Genomic DNA, 23,578 nt, shown 5'->3' with positions numbered 1-23,578 from the left:
ATTGATAACAAGAACTTTGTGCTAGAAACTGAGATTGATTATAAAGCCAACTAAAACCATAAGTTAAAATGATCAAACATTTTAATCATAAATACAGAAAATTAAGTTAGATATATTTAAAAATATAATAATACGTCAAATAGAGTACTCTAGTGGGTATAGGACTAGCATTAACACATTATTAACAGCAGTAAGAAAGGATTTACAAAAATGATTTTTAAGCATAAGCTTTTTAGTCCCTCATTTTAATACCACCTGTGATTCTTATGGAGTCTATTCTTTGCTGCTTACATTCTAGAAAAGCAATGAAGATCTTAATCTGTGAGCTGGAGCTGAATCAGAAAACACATAGCTTCTCTGTTCCTTAAAACAGTAAATTATCCCTTTTTATAACAGGCCTTTTCAAAAATACATTTTTTCCTAATCTCTTTGATAATCAAATAATAAATGCTAGAATAACTTCAATATTAACTCCATTTTGTACTAGTTAGTTTGCCTTCAAATTCTTCCAACTTTGAAACAACTCAGAGATAAATGAACAGAATATTTGCTGAGCAAGGACAGTATTTCTGTGATAATAGAAGTTATACAGGCCATATGAGAATGGCAGCTTTTAATAAATACACTTCTATATAAAATTACCTGGTTTTAAAATTGAGCCTAAATAAAATTCCTTGGTTTAACAGTTGGGAAATTGTCTCACATCTCATTTATACAATGGAGATATTGCATCCTGAAAGCTTTCTTACCCTAAAATTGGGGCATGCTGATGAATCCATTTTATTAATGGTCAGTAATTGTAATTTCTGAATATTGAATTAATTTCCTGCCATAAAATCTTATGACAATGTTGTCAGAGCTAATTTACACTGAAAGTGGGGGTAATTAAATCCAATACTATATACTATTTTATGAGTAACTGCCTAACTGTATGAAAGGTTGTTGTTGTTCCATCTGTCACTGCTGACAGATGTGGTGGTTAAAAAAAGAAAAACTTTACCAAAAGATGAAGCAAGCCATTTTGACCTGGCTCCCCAGCATCTGTATAGATCAGGAGCTTCAGCACGGGTTTTTGGTGCTTTTATGTAAAGCTGATCATTGGGTAAAAGTGCCAAAAGACCCTGCTGAAGCACTTGGAACTTCAATCTGTAGCACTTTAACCTACCTTTATATTCTAAAATGTTAACTATTACAGTATGATCAACTTATTCTGTGAAACACACTGGACACCAAGTTGTATGAGAACATACATAAATACATTAACTTCTTAATCCTCAATCTGACTCCAGTCTGACTCCACTGGTTGTATCCAATATGCACTCCAGCTGTGTGGATACTTGTGCCTGTGCAGTGTCCCATTGAAGTGAATGGAATTCTACACAGACAACAGCACTTAGACTGTGACAGATGCATATTTTTTATCTATAAGGGTTCATCAAGGGATCTTTAAACTAAGATTCAGCAAATTTTCACAAGTCAGTTCTGGTGAATTTTTATGAGAGGAAGAGTCAGCAAAAGGGATAAAGGCAAAGAGGCAGCTGGACATCTCAGTTTCCAGTTATGTTTCCTTAACAGACAATTTTTGTTATATCTCAAGTCAGCACCGTCAATATGAATCTCATAGAAACATATCAATGTTTCTGACTTAAATATAGAGGGAAATCTGGGCAACAGCGCACACGAAACCAACATGTTCTTTGTCCAATGTAACACAGACAAATCTGATAGCAGGATTGAAGTCTTGGACTTCAACAATGCAAATTTCAACAAGCTTAGGTCACTAGTAGGGGAAGTGCTGCAGGACCAGGGACCAAAGGTGAAAGGTATGCAGGAAGAGTGGTTGTTCCTTGAGGATACAATCCTTGAAGTCCATTGCCATACAGAGAAAAGGTAACAAAAGGGCTGTGAAGCTGTCTTGGCTAAACAGGGAAATCACAGTCCTCTTAAGAAAAAAGAAAGGCTTATAGAAAATGGAAGCTCGGGGTAGGCCCCAAGGAGGCCATGTAACCATGATGGCCTGCATTTGTAGGAAACAGATGAGAAAGGCTAAAACGGTGACTGAACTTAGATTAGCAATGGGAATCAAGGGCAAGAAGTCCTTCTTTAGTTACATAGGGAACAGGAGGAAAACAAATGGAAGTGTGGAGCCATTGCTCAGCAACTCAGGAGAACTGGTTACCAGCACCCAGGAGAAAGCTGAACTCCTGAATGACTACTTTTCCTTGGTCTTTCACTGGTTCAAGGGGAAAATAACCCCAGGTAGATACAGGATGAGCATGGTAGGAATAACTGCTTTCCTACTATTGCCATAGAATTGGTGTATGACCAATTTAAAAAAAATCAGACATATACATGTCAGTGTGAGCAGATGATCTTCTTCCAAGAGTGCTGAAGGAGTTGGCCGAAGTCATTGTGGAACCCCTGGTGAAACTCTTCTACAACTCATGGCGCTCTGGAGAAGTCCCTGAGGACTGGATGAGGGCCAATGTTGTGCTCATTCACAAGAAGGGCAGGAGGGAGGACCAGGTCAATCAGCCTATCTTTCACCCTAGGGAAAATCCTGAAAAAGTTCATCAAGGACTCTATCTGTGATAATCTTGCAGAAGATAAGATTCTGAATGACAGACAGCATGGCTTCTTTGTGGGCAGGTCTTGCTTTACCAACTTCATCTCCTTCTATGACCAAGTAACTCATCGCCTGGACACAAGAGAGCAGGTTGACATTGTATACCTAAGACTTTCAAAAGGCCTTTGATCTAGTATTCCATGATGTCCTCATGAGAAAATTGGAGGTTGTGGGCTTAACTCCAAGATAGTCAGGTGGGTGAGAAACTGGCTGCAGGATAGGACCCAAAGAGTCATAGTGAATGGATCTGTGTCATCCTGGCAAGAAGTGGGTAGGCAGCAGTGTCCTGCAGGTGTTGGTGCTTGGTCCAGTACTTTTCAACATCTTTATTAATGATTTGAATGTGGGGGTGAAGAGTCACTGGCTAAGTTAATGGACATCGCCAAGTTATGGGGAAGCATGGTCATGCTTGAAGACAAGATACAGATACAGGTGGACCTAGATAGGCTAGCAAGTTGGGCAGATCAGAACCTGATGAAGTTCAACATTGACAAATGTAAAGTGCTCCACCTTGGGATAAGCAACCCCCAAAACACCTACAGGTTTGGTGGCACCAAACTGACTAGCACCACTAATGAAAGGGACCTGGGGGTGATAATAGACCACAGTATGAATATAAGCTGGCACTGTGATGCTGTAGCCAGCAGGGCAAATAATACTCTGGTGTGCGTCAATTGATGCATTTCCAGCAAAACCAAGGAAGAAATTCTTCTGCTCTACTTTGCACTGGTGGGACTGCAGCTGGAGTACTGCATCCAGTTTTGGACACCACACTTTAACAAGGACAGGGATAAGCTTGAGAGAGTCTAAAGAAGTGCCACCCACATGATCAGAGTCTTATACAGCAAGCCATATGAGGGAAGGCTGAGGGATCTGGGACTCTTCGTCCTGAAGAAAAGAAGGCTGAGAAGGGACCTCGTAGCAGTTTACTGCTACACTAAGGGAGTACATCAAGGACTCGGAGAGCAACTGTTCACCAGGGCACCTGAGGGGAAAACCTGGAGTAATGACCACATTACTTCTGGAAGATCGATTCAGGCTCAACATTAGGAAAAACTGCTTCACAATCAGGGTGTCCAGACTGTGGAATAAGCTCCCTCCAGAGGTGATGCAATCACCTACCCTGGAAATCTTCAAGAGGAGACTAGACGGTCACCTTCCTGGGGTCACCTGACCCCTAGTTATCTTTCCTGCTTAGTGCAGGGGGCCAGACACAATCTTCCAAGGTGCCTTCCAGCCTTGGAATCTATGAATGGCCAAAACAAGCAACAAGTAATTTTTGCAAACTCATTACAGGCTCAGCAAAACTATAATTTATAATTCAAAAACCAGAAACCTACTGGTTATATTAATTTTCTTATGGACTTTATAATCCTTTACTTCATTTCTATAATGCAGTGGATACTTTGGATTGATTTAGGACTTTTATGATTCTTGCTTTCTTTTCCTGCTCTAGAGCCTTCATATCTCTGTTTTTCCATGTTCATATATACAGTGAATGAAGAACTTACATGAACTTTATATTCATTCATTACAATCCATACAACTTTAATTAAGAAAACAGGGTTGTTAAAAATCCAATGCTAGGTAATGTGGCCTGATATTTTTTGTCCAATATACAAGGTGAATGAAAGACATGACAAAAATAAACAATATGCAATGAAAGTTTGCATTTCAATGCCTTTTAATTCATTAATAAAACCATATCTAGTTCCACTGAAATGGGCATAGTACATGCTCTCTCAAGAGTGAAGCATGTCACACCCTGCTTTATGTGCTACTACCCCAAATTATGTTATGTAGCTGCGCTAGTGTAGTGCTACATGTAGCCCTATCATTTTTTACCAAACAACCATCTCTTTGCCAAATGTAAAGTTTCTGAGATATACTTCTGACACGTTCCAAAGAGGCTACAACTTTCTTTTGCATAAAGGGAAAATATTTCATTCACTGTTTTTTTTTTCCATGAATCTTCATTTTGATCTACATTTCCTAAAAATATTAACTTAAAAAAAAACTTACAAAATTTCAGCCAGTGAGGTAAAAGGCTGACAAAGTTATAGGCACCTGAAAATAACTTTAGAAAGTTAATGCCTGTTCAGATTTAAATACATATCAGTGTCACAGTGCATTGTCTATACTGCAGCATTAATAGAGAATAGGTAATCACAAAAGCACTAAAACATTCTCAACACCTTTTTAGTATCAGGGCAAAAGAAATCTAGTCATTGGGGACCAGGCCAGTGTTCATCACTATAAACATAACCTTCATAAATTGTACAACCTAGGCATTCAGAAGTATTTGATGATAGCTTCAAATAGAATAAGAATTGAAAAGTGTATTTACAGCATCTGGCGTTTGTCCCTACATCTAAAGAATGTCCATTGTCATAATGTTTGAATGATTTTTCTCTTATATTTTGTGTCCTACATTTCTTGATATCTAGGCTTTCCCCAAGAAGGAACACCTGATGTTTGAGGGGCCCAATTCTTCCAGGAATTTCCTGGGGTGTGCAGGACTTGGCCCCTCAAGACAACATATGGACCATTTCTCTGGAACCTCAGTGGGTAGGACAACAGGCAGTGTCTTTTACCCAGTAAAGTAAGTCAGCTGAATTTCTGTTTCAGAAGAAGGTTCTGTTGATGTTCAAAGTAATGCAAGTTATCCCAGGTGTTCTTTCCTTATTGTAGATAAGACTTGTAAGTATACAACTCTCTGAGCATAAATAGTTCAGAGAAATACAGAGGTTTATAATGAAGTGCAAAAAGTAACCAAACTACCTCCTCAAACACAGTCACAACCTCAGCAACAACTGCAACTACTACTAAACAACTAACAAAGAATAAAGCAACAGTAATATCACAGCATTTTGATTTCAAACTTTCTCTGAAAGAACTTGCCAAATTTTTCTGAGACTCTTCAAAATGCATCACCAGATGCTACATATTCTGCTACCAGAAGTTCCAACGTCATGGATACTGGACACAATATTTACATATTGCAAATACTTTTCCCTACAAAATGTGCTCTTGCCAATCATACAGTAATTAGAACAAACAGTTCTACATGGCTGCCTCCTCAATAAAATGGGCATTAGAGCTTGATCCAAAAAAACATTGGGAAGTAAATTCAAGAGGCTTTGGATTAAGCAAATGCTGCCCAAGCACTCCACAACATATTTCTCATAATAATTAAAAGTATGATATTAGTAGTATGAAAGTATGATATTGGTAGTTCAAATTTGTTTGGTCTTGCATCTACATATAGTTCAAATATTGTTTTTCTTATTTTTAAAATAGATTTTAGTACTTTTAAAAGGTGTTGGATAGAAAATTCAGTAATCTGAAACCATCTATCCCAAAAACAGACCAGAAAGATTCCGTGGGAGCATCTACACATTCATTAACACACTTTAGGTAATGTGCATTAAATCTAGTACCTCTGGGCGTCTATATACATGCTCTGGGGCTGTGGAGGATGGAGGAGGGGGGAGGAGTGGCACTCTAATTAGAGTAGTTCTGAAAGCTGCTCTAATTAAAGCACCTGGAGTATCTCACATATCAGTGTCCCCATGCTTCAAAATGGTGGCAGGGGTGCTTTATCAAGAGCTCATTCAATGAGCTTTAAATAAAGTGTCCCTGACACCATTTCAGAGCACAGGGGTGCTGATACATGAGATGCAGAGGCTGACTGGAGCATGGTAATTATCACGGTTAAGCAGACTTGATTAACTGAGTCTGCTCTGATGCACTGTAATTACAATGCATCAGAGCAACCTCTGCACTCATGCATAGGCACCCTCCATTGTAAGGTACTAGAAAAATGTGCATTAGTCTGTTTTATTGTGCATTAGGTAAGGAGCAGAGTTTTGTGACACTTTAATGCACATTAAAATAAGCCAATGTGCATTAAAGTGCACATGTAGATGCACCCCTTAGTGATCCTAAGCAGCAATAGCTCCAGATCTTAATTTTAGTAGGACTATTATAGCCATGAATCTGGAACTACCTTGATCTTTCCATGGACTCATATCTGGTTAAAAATTGAAAAAAATGAAGATATTTGTGGAAAAAACTATTTATATGATTTTCCCTTCAGGTTTTTATTGGAAAATGGAATGTCCTTAAAATTTTCAGTTTTTAAAAACTGTGGTCAAAGATTTCATGTTCTGAAAACCATTTTTTTTGAAATACAAAGAATATTCCTGAGAAATTTTTGGTTGCTATTTTTATTTTACCAAGGACTGATATACCTGGGGAAAACTGATATCTTTTTACTTGAAAAGACATTTACATTGAAAATTAAAGGTTTTGCTGAATAAAAAGAAAAAAAAAATAATCGGTCAGTTTTATTTTGCCTGCTAAGTACAGCTCAGCCTTCAACCTCTCTATGCCTCAGTTTTCCGATCTGTTAAAATGCAATACAACTTTCCAACAGGTAACTATTTAATATGGTAAATTATTTAGAACTAAATTAGGCTATCTGTGCAGGACTGATGTATGTTTGAATAGCATGGGGTAAAGTATCACGAGCAGTAGGAGCTTCGGCTCTGAACTACATGTGAATAGGTGGTTCATGCTACAGGTTCATTCAAACTTTTACCTCTCTGCTGCGGCTGCAGGCAAGAGGGCTGAGTGACTGACCATATAATACATATGTCTGTCCCTTAAAACACAGCATTATTACATAAGGAAATAATACAGCTCAGCTTTTGAAGTCACAAACAATGAGAGCTAGTCAGATAATCTCCAAAAGATTTCCACATAAGAACAATTGATGAATATTTTATTAATCGGTTTTCTGCTGAGCACTCACACCACACACAAGTGAATTAAACTTAAAATATTCCCATATCATTTCTAGTTGTCATTCTTTTTTGTCATGGGAACACTTCTAAGGAAGCCTGTCAAAAATATGACATTACAATGACAATAAAGGTATGTTATTCAGACTGAGAATAAGTGCAGTTGCACTGTTAGCTAAAAATAGGAGAATTAACCATGGAACAAGAATTTAGTTGCCCTTTACAGTAAAAAAAAAAAAAAGCTGCTGGATGTCTTAGTCAATACCCATCTATGCAGCATGAAGTCCTGCAGCATATGCACTCAAATAATTATCATGACTCATATACTTTGATTTTCAATGTGAATATTTATATTCTGTTTCCTTAAAATGCTAGCGCTAGACATGGAGTGAGACTGCATTACTGTGTGTTAAACCTCTTCCCCCCATGGTTATAATATTAACTAATATGATCAATAACATTTCCAAAGATAATTAATGTGCTTATAAGGTTACATAATAAAACTGTAAGCTCAAAGAATTTGCTACTATGATCAATATTAGCATTTGAAATATTGTCTCAAATACTTGAGGCTGAATGTTTAAATACAGATAAGACTTTTTGCAGGGTACAATCTGCTAACTCTCTGGAAATATAGGAGTTAATCAGCACAGACTGTTTGGAAAGCTTGCAGAGAAATACAGGACTGTACTGCAGATATGTGGAGCTTACAGAAGGTGTGGCCCAGGCTTTCTACATGCATATTTAAATGCTTAAAATGCTACGAGTTTAAAGTGACTATTAAAGAATGACCTTCTGGAGATGCTGAATTACACAGCTAAACAAGGCCTATCACATTTCCTGAAATAGAAGCAGAAGCGAAGAGAAAGAAAAGCCCAGGTTACTCACGATTCTTTTCACCTCTCCACCTTGACCCTGCTTTTATTCTGGCCGAAATGTCCACGGCAGCAGTTATTTCTACTAGCCAAAGCAGCAGCATGAGAGACAGCACAGCCATGCCAGGTAAAAAAAAAAACAAAACAAAAAAAACCAACAACCTCCACCTGGGGTACTGATAGAGATGAATTACAGGACTTTCTCTAGGAATTATGAACTAGAGTTAACTATTCCTGTTCGGAAGAAAGAGAAGTAAAATACTATTTCTACTAGAGATATTTATTTTTAAAATTGTATTTCCATCGTGTTTGTGTTATCCAAACAGAGGTAAACTGAACAGATGTAAAGCCTTCCTCAAAATCGAAGAATCTGATGCCAGGAGAGATGAACTGACAGCCTTCTTTGGTCTATCAGCAACCACTAGTTCCTAACCTTTCTTTGCCACCTCTCAGTTCTTCCAAATATTTATCAACATTCCTCACAGCACTATAACAAGGGACAGACCCAGGAGCAAACCATGGTTTTTTTTCCCTTTGACTTGCATATTTCACTGTAGCTTCAAAGAGCTGACAAAATGGAACATTTAATTTTGGCACTCAAAACTCACTACGTTTATTGATGAGAGCAAAGTATAGTTTATAAAGCTTCCCCTGATGCTTGCAGATAGAAAGTGGCGCCTGGGAAAAAGGGGGGGGGGGAAGTGGGGAAGAGAGGAAAGAGGAAGCTGGGAGGAGAAGAAAGGTTTAAAAAAAAGGAGAGAGAGAAAGAAGCAAACACCTTTTTAAAAAAAGAAACACCTTTAAAAAAGTTGACAGTTTTACCTGTCCTACTTAGCCTGTGCAATTTCTGTCTGGAGGGAGGAGGGAGAAGAGGGAGGAGAGTAAGGGGGAGGATGAGGGAATCAAATATAAGTGAGCAATATCCACTCCTGTCCAAATCTAAATCAGCGGAGCCTGAATTGATTTACAGATAATTCATACTGTGCCATGCCGAAAGACTTTGCAAATTTGTTATTCTCTTCAGTGCATACTGCATGTTGTGTAACAACTTTTTACCTTGCAAGGAAATGATCCCTGAAGCAAATCAATCTTTGCTGTTTTCAGATTTAACTCTTTAACTTTAATACATTCATTCCTGGTAGGATCTAAGAATCCCCTGCCGCTGGATCTTAAGGGCTTCCAGGGTGTGCTTAATATTTTCAGAGTAGAACTGCAATAACAGTTAGCTGTTAACCCTTCCTATATATTACTGAAAGCAGTCTTGCTCTATATTTGTCTGGAGTATGATCCTGAAGTTCTGAGCATACTTCATTCAAAATGATTGCAACAGGAGTTGAGAAGATCCAGCGCTTCCTATAAGTGCCCAGGACCTTGCAATATAGTACCTACAATTGTGTGATACAGAAAAAATAATCCATCAGGAATATCTGCTTTTTTTTAGGATCAAAATGATTGCCTTCAAGGGTATTCATAATTTAAGCTTATTTATACAATTCTAAAATATGTTGTTTTGCTAGTAGCGGAGTTGGGCATTAGTATTGTACAGGCTGACCTTCTGCATCAGATGTTATGCATTATAGCTTTCAGTATATGCTACAGTTAACACTAAACCTAGGAATGAGGCAGGTTTTCAATAAAGTGCTAAATTTAATCTCTCAGTATGATTTCAAATTACACAGAAAGGCAAAGCAAAATAAGCCATATGCATCTAAATGGTAATTATATTTATCCATATATTTATAGCTTTCTTCACCATTTATAGCATTCTCCATTCTCTTTGTGTAGTTTGGTTTGGGAGCAATCAACATTATTGAAATACTGCAAAGTAAGCAGGAATGTTGTGACCACCTGCAACAGTGCAACTTTTACTGGCAGTGAAGCTAGCCATCTGAACAGGCTAAAAAGAACTATGACTTCACTGTGCTTTTGTGACATTGGCTGGGCAAAAGAGATTTAATTAGGGTGACCATACATCCTGTATTGCCTGGGACCAGATTTCATAGGCTGTCCTGGTGTCCCAGCCAGTTGGTGTAAATAGAAGAAAAAGGCCTGGATTCAGCTGATGCAGGCAGAGACAGAGGCTACTACTTGTGGTGCTTGGCCTGTCTCTTCCTGAGCAGTGGCTGGAGTCGTGAGAGGTTGGCTGAGCTGGGCATTGCTCCTCCTGCCTGGGGTAGGAATCAGCCATGGCAGCGTGGGCTGGGGGAAGGGACTAAGGCTGGGATTCGGGTACCTGCATGGGTGACCTGGGAAGTCTGCCCACGCCTGGCAGCCTTGTGCCTTGCCACTGTGGCTGCTGCCTAGACCTGGGCTCCACATGACAGCACTGAGCAGCTGCCAGGGGTGAGGGGGAGGAGCCACTCCTAGCTGGGCCCAGCCTCTGCACTAGGGAATGGAGCCTAGCCACAGGCCTCCATGATCTCCCATTCTAGCCCAGCATCAGGGTTTCTGGGAGGCACGGGGTCAGCAGAGGTGTGTGCATGCGTACATATGTGTGTGTGTATGCACAGTAGTGGCACCCCCCCATCCCATATTCCCATAACCATAATATGGCAACCCTAGATTTAACATACATTATACAACTTTAAATAGCAACTTCTACTACATATTTTCTCAAGGATCTTCAGTTGTGAGCCAGAATGCCTCCAATAGAAGACAATGAATGTGTGTTCAAAAAGCAAGGGAAGAAATCAGTAAACAGAGACTCTGAGTGTACATCTAGACATGCAATTAATGCAATGTAATAAACTCTGGAGCACTTTGAGCCAGAGTGAACTGCTCCTGGGCACAGCATCTATATGTATGCCCAGGGCAGAACCTGTTTGAGCCAGGGTGGAGCAGGCCTCCGGCCGGCTTGGCTGATCCGGCGCAATTTGTGTCTCCAGTCTACATATGCATTATAATGCAGTAAAGTACTCCACCATAAGACAGGACTGTCCCTGACAGTGCTATCCTGTGGAGGATTTAATTAGTTTACAGCACCTTAATACCAGCACATGTGTAGATGGTGACACTTTACTGAGGAGCTTATTAATCAATTCTGCAATAAAGCACACATGAAGATGCACCTAGATTCTCCATTTTGAGTAAGCTATATTTAATGCACAAATAGGGTAAGAAAAGAGAAGCTTTGCAAACCCAGACATAGGGACTTTCCCAACCCCAAACAGAAGTTAGAACAGTTTCAGACTAGCTATAATTTCTGTTCAAATGTCACAGCCTCCTTGGGGATGTTTCACAGATTAAAAAGGCTAGAATACAGTGAAGTTTTGTTGACATACTTGGTGGGCATTTTTACACATGCATCCACTGCAGTCCTGGGCGCTTTGAAAAGCGCTGTGATGCATGCAGCTATATAAATGGCGAAATGTGTGTCAGCGTGCAAAAATTGGCAGTGGCCCACTTTTGAATTAAAACACAAAGGTGTTTTACTTCAAAAGCACATTGCGACCATTTTCCCCATGCTGATGTGCATTTCACCGCTTATACAACTGCAAGCAATGCAGCGCAGTGTGTCAGCTTGCATGGATATCTGTCACACTGGATATATGGCATGTTGCAGCACAAAAAAGTATGTATAAATTTCCATTTTTGTTTATATACTGTTATTCCAGGTGTGTTGTCTAGTACCATCTAATGTATTACAATTCCTTTCTGCTATCTGAGTAGAAAATAAGGGCTAAGGAACAATGGGGAATCAACCCTTGAGTCTGGCAACTAGGGCTTTCTCTATCATAGGGTGAAGTTCAATTGCACCTGATGCTAAAAAAAAGGTTGAAAATTTTAGACGTCCATGTCTTTTGGTCTATGAGAGGCAAAAGTATGGATGCTTTAATTTGTCCTCCTAATTCACAGGCTGGCACAAGCCACCTCTTCATACAATAATTGTAAATAAATTAGGCATCATCAGAGAGTTAGCCTGTCATGCTGCTGTTTACATAAGACTCTGAATAAATATAAATGTGCACTGTATAGTATTTTTTTTTAGATATTTTAAAGTAAAAACATACGGCACAGAGAGAATATAATTAACACTTAGCATTCTGACAGCTGCATGTTAGCTTTAATGTGAACAGCAGTTCACAGCCTGAATAGAAAAAATGCATCATTTGAAACAGCAGTTCTGAACCAATTAATGTAAAGAGAATATAAAAACAAAGAAGCTACAGAACAAAGTCCTTCATGATTTTGAGGAAGCTGCATTTGAGGGGGCAGGAGAAAAAATGTTTAAGGTCAAAAGAAACCAAGGCCTTGGAGTGCAGTTATGAGACCAAACAAAATATCCCAGAGCCAAAATCTTGTGCTGACTCATAGCTGAAAATCCTGCCAGACTGGTTTCTGTTTATTGTCATTAATTTGGTTTCAGGTCCAAACCACAGCAGTCCAAGGGTAGCAAAATATAAAAGTATGCTTACCACATCAACACAATATTCTCCACAGACCTCTTTGAATCCTCAAATTGCTAAATAGCTATTCCATCTGCTCCATGCTATTGGATGAATTAATGGTAAGCGTCAAAACTATGGACCAAATGGTCTTCTTCCTTAAAAAAGAACTAAAGAAGAATATTTTAAGAAAAAAAAAATCTCCATAAGGAATCCATTAGAAGGGTTACTCCTAACATGCTGTTGGTATGGAGGGGATTGCCATCTACAAGAAACTATTCCCATTTCTGATGGAGTCCCAGGGATATGGACATCTTATGCCTCCACAAGACCTCGTATGGGAAGATACCTTCATCCACCTCTAAAATGCAGGCAGTTCTGTTACATATTAAATCACACATGGCAACACTATGCAGAATTTCAGAAGTGATTAAGACAGTGCTTCCCAAACTTGCTCAGCATGACTTCATTTACAGAGCATGGGTCCAACACACCCAACCCACTGCCCCCCTACTGCCTCCCCCCTGCCAGGTGCCCCTCTCTTCCCACCCATAGCCCCCTGGCCCTGCCACTGCCTTCATTCCCTACCCACAGTCCGCCACCCCACCAACCCTGCTGGTGCCCCTCACTTGTAACCCATAGCCCCTTGTCCCTATCAGTCCTGCTGGAGGGGACTCCAGATTGCCAGGGCTATAGGACCAGGGCCTGTAGCCCCCTTCCTACCCCAGTAGCACCCAAGCTCTGGCTGCCATCTGCAGGAACTTGCAGCTGCTGTAGCCAGAGCAGAGTGCAAAGCCTATCTCCTCCCTCATGGGCAGCAGGGCCAGAGTGGCAGCCCGTGGCAGGGAGGATGCAGGCTGCCCACTGCTGCTGCCCTCCCCATGGGGGCCTCTGTGGCCCAGTGGGCAGCTGTTGTGGAAGGTTGGGGAGGCCCAGTGCTGCTGCCATGGGGAGGTACCTGCTGCCCAGCAGCAGCAGCTTGGAGTTGTTCTCCCTGCTGCTGTCATGTGGGCAGGGGGTACCTTGCAATGGTGACAGAGCTTGTGTGGTGCTTGCAGCAGCAGCAATAAGCCTTCCTGCCCCACTCTACCATGGAGGCACCAGCAGTAGGGCAGCAGGGTGAGGAGCCCCGAGCCCACAGTGAGCAGCCTGCATCCACCCCCACCATGTGCACAAATGTGGGGGGGTATGTGCCCCCACCATACCTCTCTCCTTGGGAGTGCACAACCCCATTTTTTATTGTTGTGACCCCAAGGTTGGGAACTGCTGGATTAAGACTTCTGTGTTGAAACATTATATCAGGACTTTACAGGACTAAGTATGACCCTCCTTTTCTTCAATCTGTCCTGCAGCACTGATAATAACCCTCCTTTTATTATAAGTTCTTTGGTACACATAGCAAGAGCTTTAATTTATCATCACATGCAGACAACTGTATAATACCTTGCAATATAATGGTTTGAGTTTACGTGGTCCCAAGTCAAAAGGAAGTGCTATTTCTAAGTTATTAATATAACTTTCCATAGTATCTCATTGTCTCTTTAAAATCACTCATTAAAGGATAGAAAGTATTGATCTGTTTAGCATATGAGGGTATAGACTGATAAAACAATTGTATCTTTACGAAACAAAACTGATACAAACTCTAGCTATGAAGTCTGCATATTTTGCAGTGATACAAGTGTCTTTTTTCATTCAGGGTCAAAGAGCAATTTAGCTAAACTGTATCAGTACAGGGTCATGCAGATGAAATAGATCAGAGCAGGTAAGGCACGCTCCTACTCCCTGTCTAAAGTGTTTAAAACGTAACACTGCCCAAGATGCAAAGGCTTCTGGGAACTGCTCTTTGGTAGTATGGAAAACATACCATCCAAAAAGACTTCCACATCAGCTTGCCTACATCAGGGAGCTGAACCATTTGCAACTGAATTTGAAGTCTTAGACTGCCTTTCCTAAAAATGGTTTAGTGTATCTATACTAGCAGTGCTGAATGAGCTAGAATTATGTATGTCCTGTAGCTGCACTTGAACCCACCAACCACAATTTATTTGTAGTTCTCTTTGGGCACTTTACCCCTCAGTTCCAGGCTCAGCTGCAGCAACAATTAATTCAGGGAGATTTCAGGAGGATACCAAGTCACTATGGGATTGCAGGAGTAACATCAGCATTCATTTCTCTGAGTCAATATTGGCATTCAACCACTTAAGACTGAACAGGTTAAGCATTAACTGGTTAAAGAATCACCGAAGGGTAATTTATTCTTATCTGTTACAGACCTTTTGGGAAATATTAGTGTGCAGATGCATAGTGCTATTCAAATCTTCTTGAAGTTTAATTTCTCTATGCTTACTTGAGCCTATTAGGGATCTGGAGACTTGTTAACTAACAAGGTAACTACTTCTGTAATTAACCATTATCATGCTGCTTATCCAGAGGTGCAGTGGAGAAGCTTAAATCAAGACCTAATGTCTTTGTAAAAGATATGCTCTGGTTCTTCTAGAAGTTATGGACTTGATGCAGGAATTACTAAGTGAAATTTTATAGCCTATGTTATGCAGAAGGTCAAAACAGATGATTATAATGGTCCTTTCTGGCCTTAGAATTTATGAAGCTATGAAATATGAAGGCTCAAGAGATATTTCATCTCCCTCTTCCCAGTTTTCATTAGGCCATAGCCTTTTAGAGACAGATTTTGCACTGGACTGTGGAAGAAAGTCACTGACAGATCAATATACTATTATTTGTCCCTCCTTAGGCTCACACTCTTTCCCTTAGGTCAAAGTTTTTCACGATCCCTTTTACCCATCAGTAAGGATTATGTAGCCCTTAATTATAGGCTCACCACAAAGTCCTTTATATTCCTGGAACAACACCCATTGCTACAGGTTTTCGTTTCCACACCTTCTGGTTGAGGGCTGGAAGCAGATCTCACCTTCTTCATTACAAAATTTTAAGATAATCTTCTCACCTGGCTGGTGTGCATCAGCTTCCCTCATGTTAAACAGATAATCTTTCCCATTCCCAAAATTGCTTCCTTATATAGGACCTTTTCCTAGCATTCCTCAGCTGAAGCTCATCTGCTCATCCCAGGTCCCTTAATTCAGGTTCTAATACTTAGTCTTATCTCAAACCCCGGGTTACTGAAGAGTTCCCACCAAATCCATACTAGGGTTCCCCTAGCCATCCCACAATAAAATCCAGACCAAGCCTATCTTTCTGTTGAAAAAAAGGCCTTGCTGGCAGTCAGATGACTGTTTCTTCAATTATGACTCAAGGCTTTATCTATGAAGGGGTCAAAAATCAGGCCCTCTCTGGGAGGAAGTTTCCTCTGGGAGAACCTGAATGACCATTTTTATTTTTCTGGTTTCCCCCAGGAGAGTGGTGATTCTTCCGGTAGAAATGTAACACCTGTACATGGACTTTAAACATTTTTGGAGAGTCAGCACAACTATATTAATGGGATGTTAAGACTAGGAATTTAAATGCATAGAATTTAGAAAGGTAAAAAAAAGTTCTAATAATTTATCCTTGTGCTCTTATTGTTTATTCATTGAATTCCAACAGTGTACTCAGCATTGTACAAACATTGAAAATAACAAGGCCTCCTGTCCAAGGAGTTTCTGTCACTATTATGTCCTAAAATATATTTACATAAAGCTCAAACTAACCCTGTTGTGGGAGCTGTATTTCAAACAGATTTTCTGATTCTTGCACATTTAATTCATAACAATAACATTATATTCATGTTTCCACCTAAAGTCTTTTATGTTAGAGGAAAGTAAACTATTTCCAATAGCATATATCCCAAGACACATAATATCTCACACATTTCTATACCTGCGCGCATGCACACACACACACACACACACTCTCTCTTATTTTTTAGGAGAACACATTTTCCTTTACCCAGAAAACAGGATCTTATAGGCATGCATGTGAAGACAGAGCAATTCTAATGGTACAACAATTAATTTTCTAACATAAACAACACTTGTTTTCTATTAATTTCTCCTCAGGAGGATTTTAAGTAAATGATGCTATCAAATATCCACCATGTTATGAATATCCATAATGCAGTGCAATTAAGATCAACAGCATTCCTTTTTAAGGAAACTCTTTCAAGCAATACTTGCATACTGTGGCAGGGCACTATGTATGCCTACCACTTTAAGGCCCTGGAGCTGGCAGCCTCCAGGTGCCTAATGAGGGAAGCTATTTTAGGCTTAGGGCTGCCCATATAAACAAGGCAGTTTGGCTGTTGGGGGGGGGGGGGCAGGGGGGAGAGGCAACAACATTGTCTGGTTTGAGGGCTGCTGAGTTTAATCCAGAGGTAAGGGAGGAGCTGTAGGGGACGGTAGGAGGCTGCTGGTCCTGGGTACAACTGGAAACTACACTATGCTGGGAATGGGTGGCCTGGTGGGTCTCCCAGTGCTGTGGGAGCTCCTAGGAAATGGCAGGCCAGTGATCACCCTGGTGAAAGGTGGGTTGGGTGCCTTAACCCCTAGCCCTCACCTTGGGGTGGGTTGTGGTACACCAGAGGTAGTTGTGGGGGTTTGAGACCCTGAGGAGGAGAGTTGGGGCCAGGCACAGCTATGGCCACCTGAGCCCACCTGTGGAGGGAAGCCCAGAGACCCTGAGTAAAGAGAGTGTTATGAGCACTGTGCAGCCCCCAGTGTGAGGGGGGCCAGCACTGTGGAGCCCTCTGAAGGGAGAGAGGGGCTCAGCCAGAGGGTGAGAGAGCCAAGTCCTGACCCCAATAAGTCCTCCAATGCTGGGAGGCAGAGTTTGGGTCAAATATAATATCTGAGCCCCAGTTGAGAGGGGGCTGTGCTGAGGAGTCCCATATGAGAGGGGGGCCAGTGCTGTGGAACCACAGTGAGAGGGGGCAATGAGCAGAAGCCCCAGAGAGAGGGTGATATGGAGCCCTGTGAGAGGAGAGGGGGCTCAGCCAGAGAGAGAGAGAGCTGAGCCCTGACCCCAATAAGTCCTCCACCATTGGGAGGTAGAGTGTGGGTCAAAGATAACACTGGTCATAGCATCACGACCTGCTGCCTGGGATGGAGGGAGTGAGAGTTCCCTGTGAGACCCTGAGGCACCAGTCATGGTGTGAGGTACCCCAGGTCCCCACATCTGTAAAGGAGAACCCAGAGAGGGGGACCCTGGGATAAGAGTATGGGTTATACATCAGGGCTTGCCAGAGCTTCCCTTGACTGGCCCAGGTGGGGGCCAGGACCAGGAGGGTAAGAAGGGCAAGGAGGCCCACCGAGAGGGATACCCAAGAGCCAGGGGCCTGGTGTCCCAACTGGCCTGGAGGTGGGCCCCATCGTGGGGGACTGGTGCATATGAGAACATAATGATGTCATCAGCGAGGCTTGGGCTGCAGTGTAGGGGAGGAATGGAGCTGCAGATAGCGCCCCCTAGCAGTGGGGCAGAAAATGGGCAGCCTCCCCCCCTAATTACAGCTATTAATTAATCAATTAAGACCAAGGTGTGGCCGGCGAGAAAGCAGGAGGTTAGCCCAAGAACAGATGGGTAGACCCATTGCTAACCTCTTACCAATTAAACATTACTCTTATAATTGCACAGAAATATGAAGCTATTAAAATGAAACATGATGCTAACCAGCATGATTTTGCTTTCATACAGTGTTGACACCAGCATATGTCCATCATTTTTCAAAACTTTGTTGGCATCAGTGAGAGAACTTCTTTTAATGTCTGGATAAGACTGCTATGTGAATGCTTACTGGACCATACTGAAAATAATTTTTTGCAATACATTATTGCTGTCTTTAACACCAAACTGATGAACTAACATGACCCAGGAGAATTTAATATATGAAAGTCATTTATCATTATCAGATCTGACAAATTGGTAATCCCAATCAAAATCACTGAGCCAAATGGATGTGTGTTTGAGTGACATGTGATTATAAGGATTGGGGCATACTTAAAAAAACCCAACACAAATTCAAACATTTTTTTTACCTGATGTAGAAATATTTTGTTCTATTCTGCTTTCCCAATAAACTGTTAGATTGTACTATGCCAACTGCTTGCAGAAGTCCTAATTCACTCTTCTGTATTTTCTTTCCAACATGTAGACAATGTTTTTAGTATGTGTCAGGGAAGTATACACATAAAGGTTTGGTAGTTTGGATTGCTAGACAAGAGAGAGGTCATGCATACACTCACTCACTCCTGCTCGTCACTGAAATTTCTCTTCCTTTCTAGTTCCCTCTTGCTCTGACCCTGGCATCCCTGGACTCTATTGTCTGCAAAAATATCTAGTAAATCTTTTTCTACAACATCCGTTTTTAGTCTTTTGCAGTATCCTGATTACTTCTTTCATTTGGGTTCCTCTCCTACCATCTCCAACAGGCTAGCACACTCCATAGTACAGATATAGCACAGGTTAGGTAAAAGAAAGATTTAAGCTCACCACCTCAGAGCGGTTCCTGGTCTGACACAGTTTGGTCCTGCCCTAGATGTGCAGGTGGTCAGGCTGAGAGGGATGGTAGTACTACTGTAGGACAGACTTCCTTGAGGGCATGGTAGTCTGACAGACCTATGAATAGACCATGAGTTGCCCATATGAACATGGAACATATGCTCTTTTCACTTGAGATGGCTAAGAACACCTTCAGGGAGCTGATCTTTTTTTTTTTGAGGGGGGGGGCATATAAATTGTTAGTCATGCCCTTGAAACAAGAAATTTCTTGGCATTCATGAACACATGATCATTCTACTTACGCACAAAAAAATTCTTTGTTTATTCATATAAATAATGAGGATGTGAGCATGGAGTACAAAGTTCACTTAATTTTGGGGCCATGTGTACTGGAGTTGGTACCAGTTCTAGAGCATATTGGGGAAAGGAGCTGGTGAGAAAACATTGTGAAACACAGCAAAAAGCTTGACTGACCTTAATGAAGACATAAAGGGTCAGAACCTCCTGCTTGCTATGGCCTGCCTGATGTTTTCAAAGTTAGGTCTCAAGGATCTGGATGCTAATTCTCATAAAAAGCAATGGGAATGGGTAGTCCACATAGCCCCATTGAAGGCAGCAGACAAGATTTTAAATGCACAAATGAAAGCTAGATACCTACCTACTGAAGTCAAAGTAGTTAGATATCTAGCTGCTATTGTATCTTTGAAAATCTCCCCCAAGAAGCTATTTGTGAGGGCTACAGAATAAATCTCTCATGCAACTAATTCATACTTTTAATAAGTGACTAAAACATAAAGGAAAAAAAGACATTCAGTATGCAATAGTTATATAAAACCCTAAATCAAGCTCTCTGGTAAAGGGGGTTCTGTTAAAACAATTAGCAGTGAAAATAAACATTAGAAATTGTTTCACTACTAACTTGTATCCCACCAAGAACAAAGGACTGAAGATATCACCAGAGAAAACTCAGTCTAATGTATTTCCAAAAAGATATATAATAAAAATGATATTTTCAGTGTGGGCTGAAGGTAAGTATGCCCAGAACTCACAAGCAAGCACTCACATTTAGAAAAGGGTTAGATTTGCTTAGATTCTAACCTTTTTAAAAACATTTTTTCATCTGACTCTGGGCACACTTCTCCTAAAGTGTGGTATAGTATTACCTGTATGCTGAAGTAGTAAGATAAAGCGTAATAGCAAAAACACATGATTCATTGTATACTACTAGCACACATATTTTATATTTTTGCTTACAACAAGACAATTATATCTAAAATTTAAGAAATTGAATATGTCCTATAATGTGTGCTACTTTGAGGTGCAAGACTTTATGGGGGGGGAGGGCTGATATCTTTAGTTGAATCAACCACATGGTTGAAATAATTTGACAGGTTTTCAAATGCAAGACATTATTCACCAGGTCTGAGGAGGGGAAACTAACTTTTCCTCATATTTATCTAATTGTAAGAAAACAAATTTTAAGGTAATTGTTTAAAATTTAGCACTTAAATCCCATTCAAGTCAAGGCAAGGATTACATGGCTAAAGTTATACATGTGTCTTGGTGCTCTAACTAAAGCCCCCTCTACATGTTACAGGTATTGCACGTCCCACAGCTGAGGGGACTCTCTCTCCCAGTGATGCCCCATGGCTGCCAGGACTAAGAGCTACAGGAATTTCTATCCTGTAGCCACAGCTACAGGAATTTCTATCCTGGTGGCACTCCATGCCTACTGGGACAGTCCTGCAGCTGCAGAACTGTTGGCTTCAGTAGCCATGGGGCAATGCCATGGCTGTGAGTGCTATCAGCTATGGCACTCAGTGCTATGGGAGTTTTTGACTTGTGGGTACAGGGAGGAGCCTGGGATGGTGATCCTAGACTCTGCCTGTACCTATTATAAGGCACAGTAGGATGTGATGCATGATCCCACAATCACATCTCCTGCCATGCACATGTGCATGGCAAGAGGTGTGATTGTGTGGATCACACTTCAGATCCTATTATGCATTTACCTGAATGCCTAGAGAGGTCTCTAGTGTTATATTAAAAACATCTAAATCAACCTGCTTCTGAGGTCGGGCACAAACTGTGGTTTGGTAACATTTGCAATGCCTTGAAACTACAGTATAACCTAAATCCAAATATCAAAAATCCGGAATTCTCCCAAATCCAGAAATATAAAAAAATCCGGCACTTCCCCCTGCCACTCCAGGACCAGCCACTGCTCCTCCCCACCCTCCCAGACATGGAAGGGGAAGCTTGCACACTGTGGCTGCTGCCACCATTCACCACCCTATGCCGTTGCTCTGTATGTGGCTACTGCTCCAGGACTGGCTACCGCTACCTCCACCTACCTCCCCATGACTGGCTGCCATGCCGGTTTCATAAATCAGGCATTTGCAAATTTCTGGCAGGTGCTTGGTCCCAAGCATACTGGATTTATGTGGTTAGACTGTATATTATTCACACAACATCCACCAGAACAGTAACAGGTTTTGCTAGGGAATTAAATGCATTGTAATAAACATTCTGCTTTTGTGACAAATTACTACAATAATAAAAACTATTTTTCCATAATATTTAATAGCCATTTTAATGCAGTTACTGCTTAGATTAATGTTTTAGAGTCTTGAAGGTGAATCCGCTGTCTTTTGGAAGCTTTTGTCATCCATCACATATGTTTTCTACTGCACTACTGTAAGGTCACTTGTGATGTTGGTCCACAGTCATTATTTTTCAATATTAAAAAAATTAAACTTATTGGGGAACAATTAGAAATACATAAATATAGATGAATTTGTAGGCTCTGTAAATAATTTAAGAATAATAAATTATCAGGGTCAAAAACTTAAGTTTGACCTTGTTCCTTTAAAAAGGGAAGAAAGACAATTATTTTTATTTTTGTCCCTTTACGACTGAGTTTAAAATGGCAATAAGAATAGTTTATACACTATGATAGGTCCAAATTTAGAAAAAGAATGCTGGTTCAACTATGACATTTTTTATTAGGCTGAAGGTGCAGCAAAGCTGAACTGTAATAGTAGGGAGGAATATTTGAGAATCAGAGCTCCTTCATGTGAAACAATCTCCACCAAACCTTTCCCACCAACATAAAGCTTGCTCTGAGTACAGTGACTCTACTGATTTGTAATTGGGGTAACATGGAATAAGAAGAACTCTCAAATAGCTATCCCTATATATTGGCTCCTAGTTAAAACCAATAGCAATTTTAAATGACAAATTTCTGACATCTTAAGATGCCTCCTGCATCCACATGACCACCATAGTCTACATAAATTTTGATACATCCAAATTAATCCATCCCAACAGCAGCTTATTTGATTTTTTGTGCATCTTTATTATACATGTAGCTCCTTAAAGAAAAATTAATGTGTTAGCTGTTCTGCTCATTCAGTTCTGTGTTTTTGTTTGTTTGTTTTTCTGGTCTCAAGTTTGCCTTACCAATTAGCAATACATATCTTTCTCACTGGCATGTAGACCTAGTTTCTGATATATTTTGAAGGTTTCTGTGATGTTTAGTGGCTTATTTTGGGTACAGCCTGAGATATCTTCAGAGATGCTATTACATAGAATTTCTGAGAGAGTTCTTAAAGACCATGTACCTAAATCCTCGTCCTAAATCCTAGTTCTAAATGTAAGGATTATGTGCTAGTCAGTAAGGTTGCTTTAGATAAAAACTCTGTCTCTTTTGTATTTTAAAACTTATGGAAAACACTATTTTAGCAAAATAGCAAAGCTATTTTATTAGCTTAACAGATAAAATCCTGGCTTTAAATACTAGAATCACTATGAATGAAATTCATGAAATCTCAGCATCTTTTGCCTATATGGTACAATCTGAAAGATTTAGGGAGGCAAGGAGAATCCCTAACTAGGTCTTGATTTTGAAAATAATGTATATAGAAACAAGGAGATTTAATATTAAAACTGGAATTACCGGACAAACAGTATCTGACACACACAGTATGCCAGCCTAGTCTGCAAGCCCTTGACTTGTAAATAAAGTATTTCGGTCTTTTCAAACCTAAGATTTGTATGTTACTCAATAGACAACACTGAAATTACAAACAATTTCTAATGGAATATCAGATCGTGTCACAATTACTCTGTGGCAGAGGTGCTCAACCGCTGGCTGGTGGGCCTAACACAGCCTGCAGCACTGTGCCATCCGGCCCATAGAGCTCCTCATGAGTCCAGAGACGTGGTGGTGGGGGAATGGTGTCACAGCTCCCCTTGATACTTGATGGAGTGTCCAATCTCAGTCACAGGGCCAGGCCCCAGGGCACAATCCCAGTGTTGGGGGCCAGAAACGGGTTGTGCTGGACTGCTGGGGTCCTATCCTAGTACACAGGGGGTGGGATGGAGTGGTCCTGGCCCCCAGAACCCAGTCCTGGTGAATGGGAGTCTGGGGGGGGA

General features: G+C 40.7%; 1 protein-coding gene across 1 annotated transcript in view; it reads right to left on the bottom strand.

Moving 5' to 3' along the window:
- The window catches only part of ROBO1 (roundabout guidance receptor 1), a 796,429-nt gene extending 788,001 nt beyond the window's left edge, over positions 1-8,428 (bottom strand). Inside the window, exon 1 of the mRNA XM_090059747.1 lies at positions 8,320-8,428. Coding sequence (XP_089915873.1) covers positions 8,320-8,428 — 109 coding nt within the window. The remainder of the gene's footprint in view (positions 1-8,319) is intronic.
- Between the last annotated feature and the right edge of the window lie 15,150 nt (positions 8,429-23,578).

The sequence above is a fragment of the Crocodylus siamensis genome, chromosome 1, assembly GCF_052110815.1.
Source record: "Crocodylus siamensis isolate JL-2025a chromosome 1, ASM5211081v1, whole genome shotgun sequence".
Classification (NCBI taxonomy): Eukaryota; Metazoa; Chordata; order Crocodylia; family Crocodylidae; genus Crocodylus; species Crocodylus siamensis.
The sequence above is the reverse complement of the archived record's forward strand: the minus strand, read 5'-3'. Positions and strand labels throughout refer to the sequence as shown.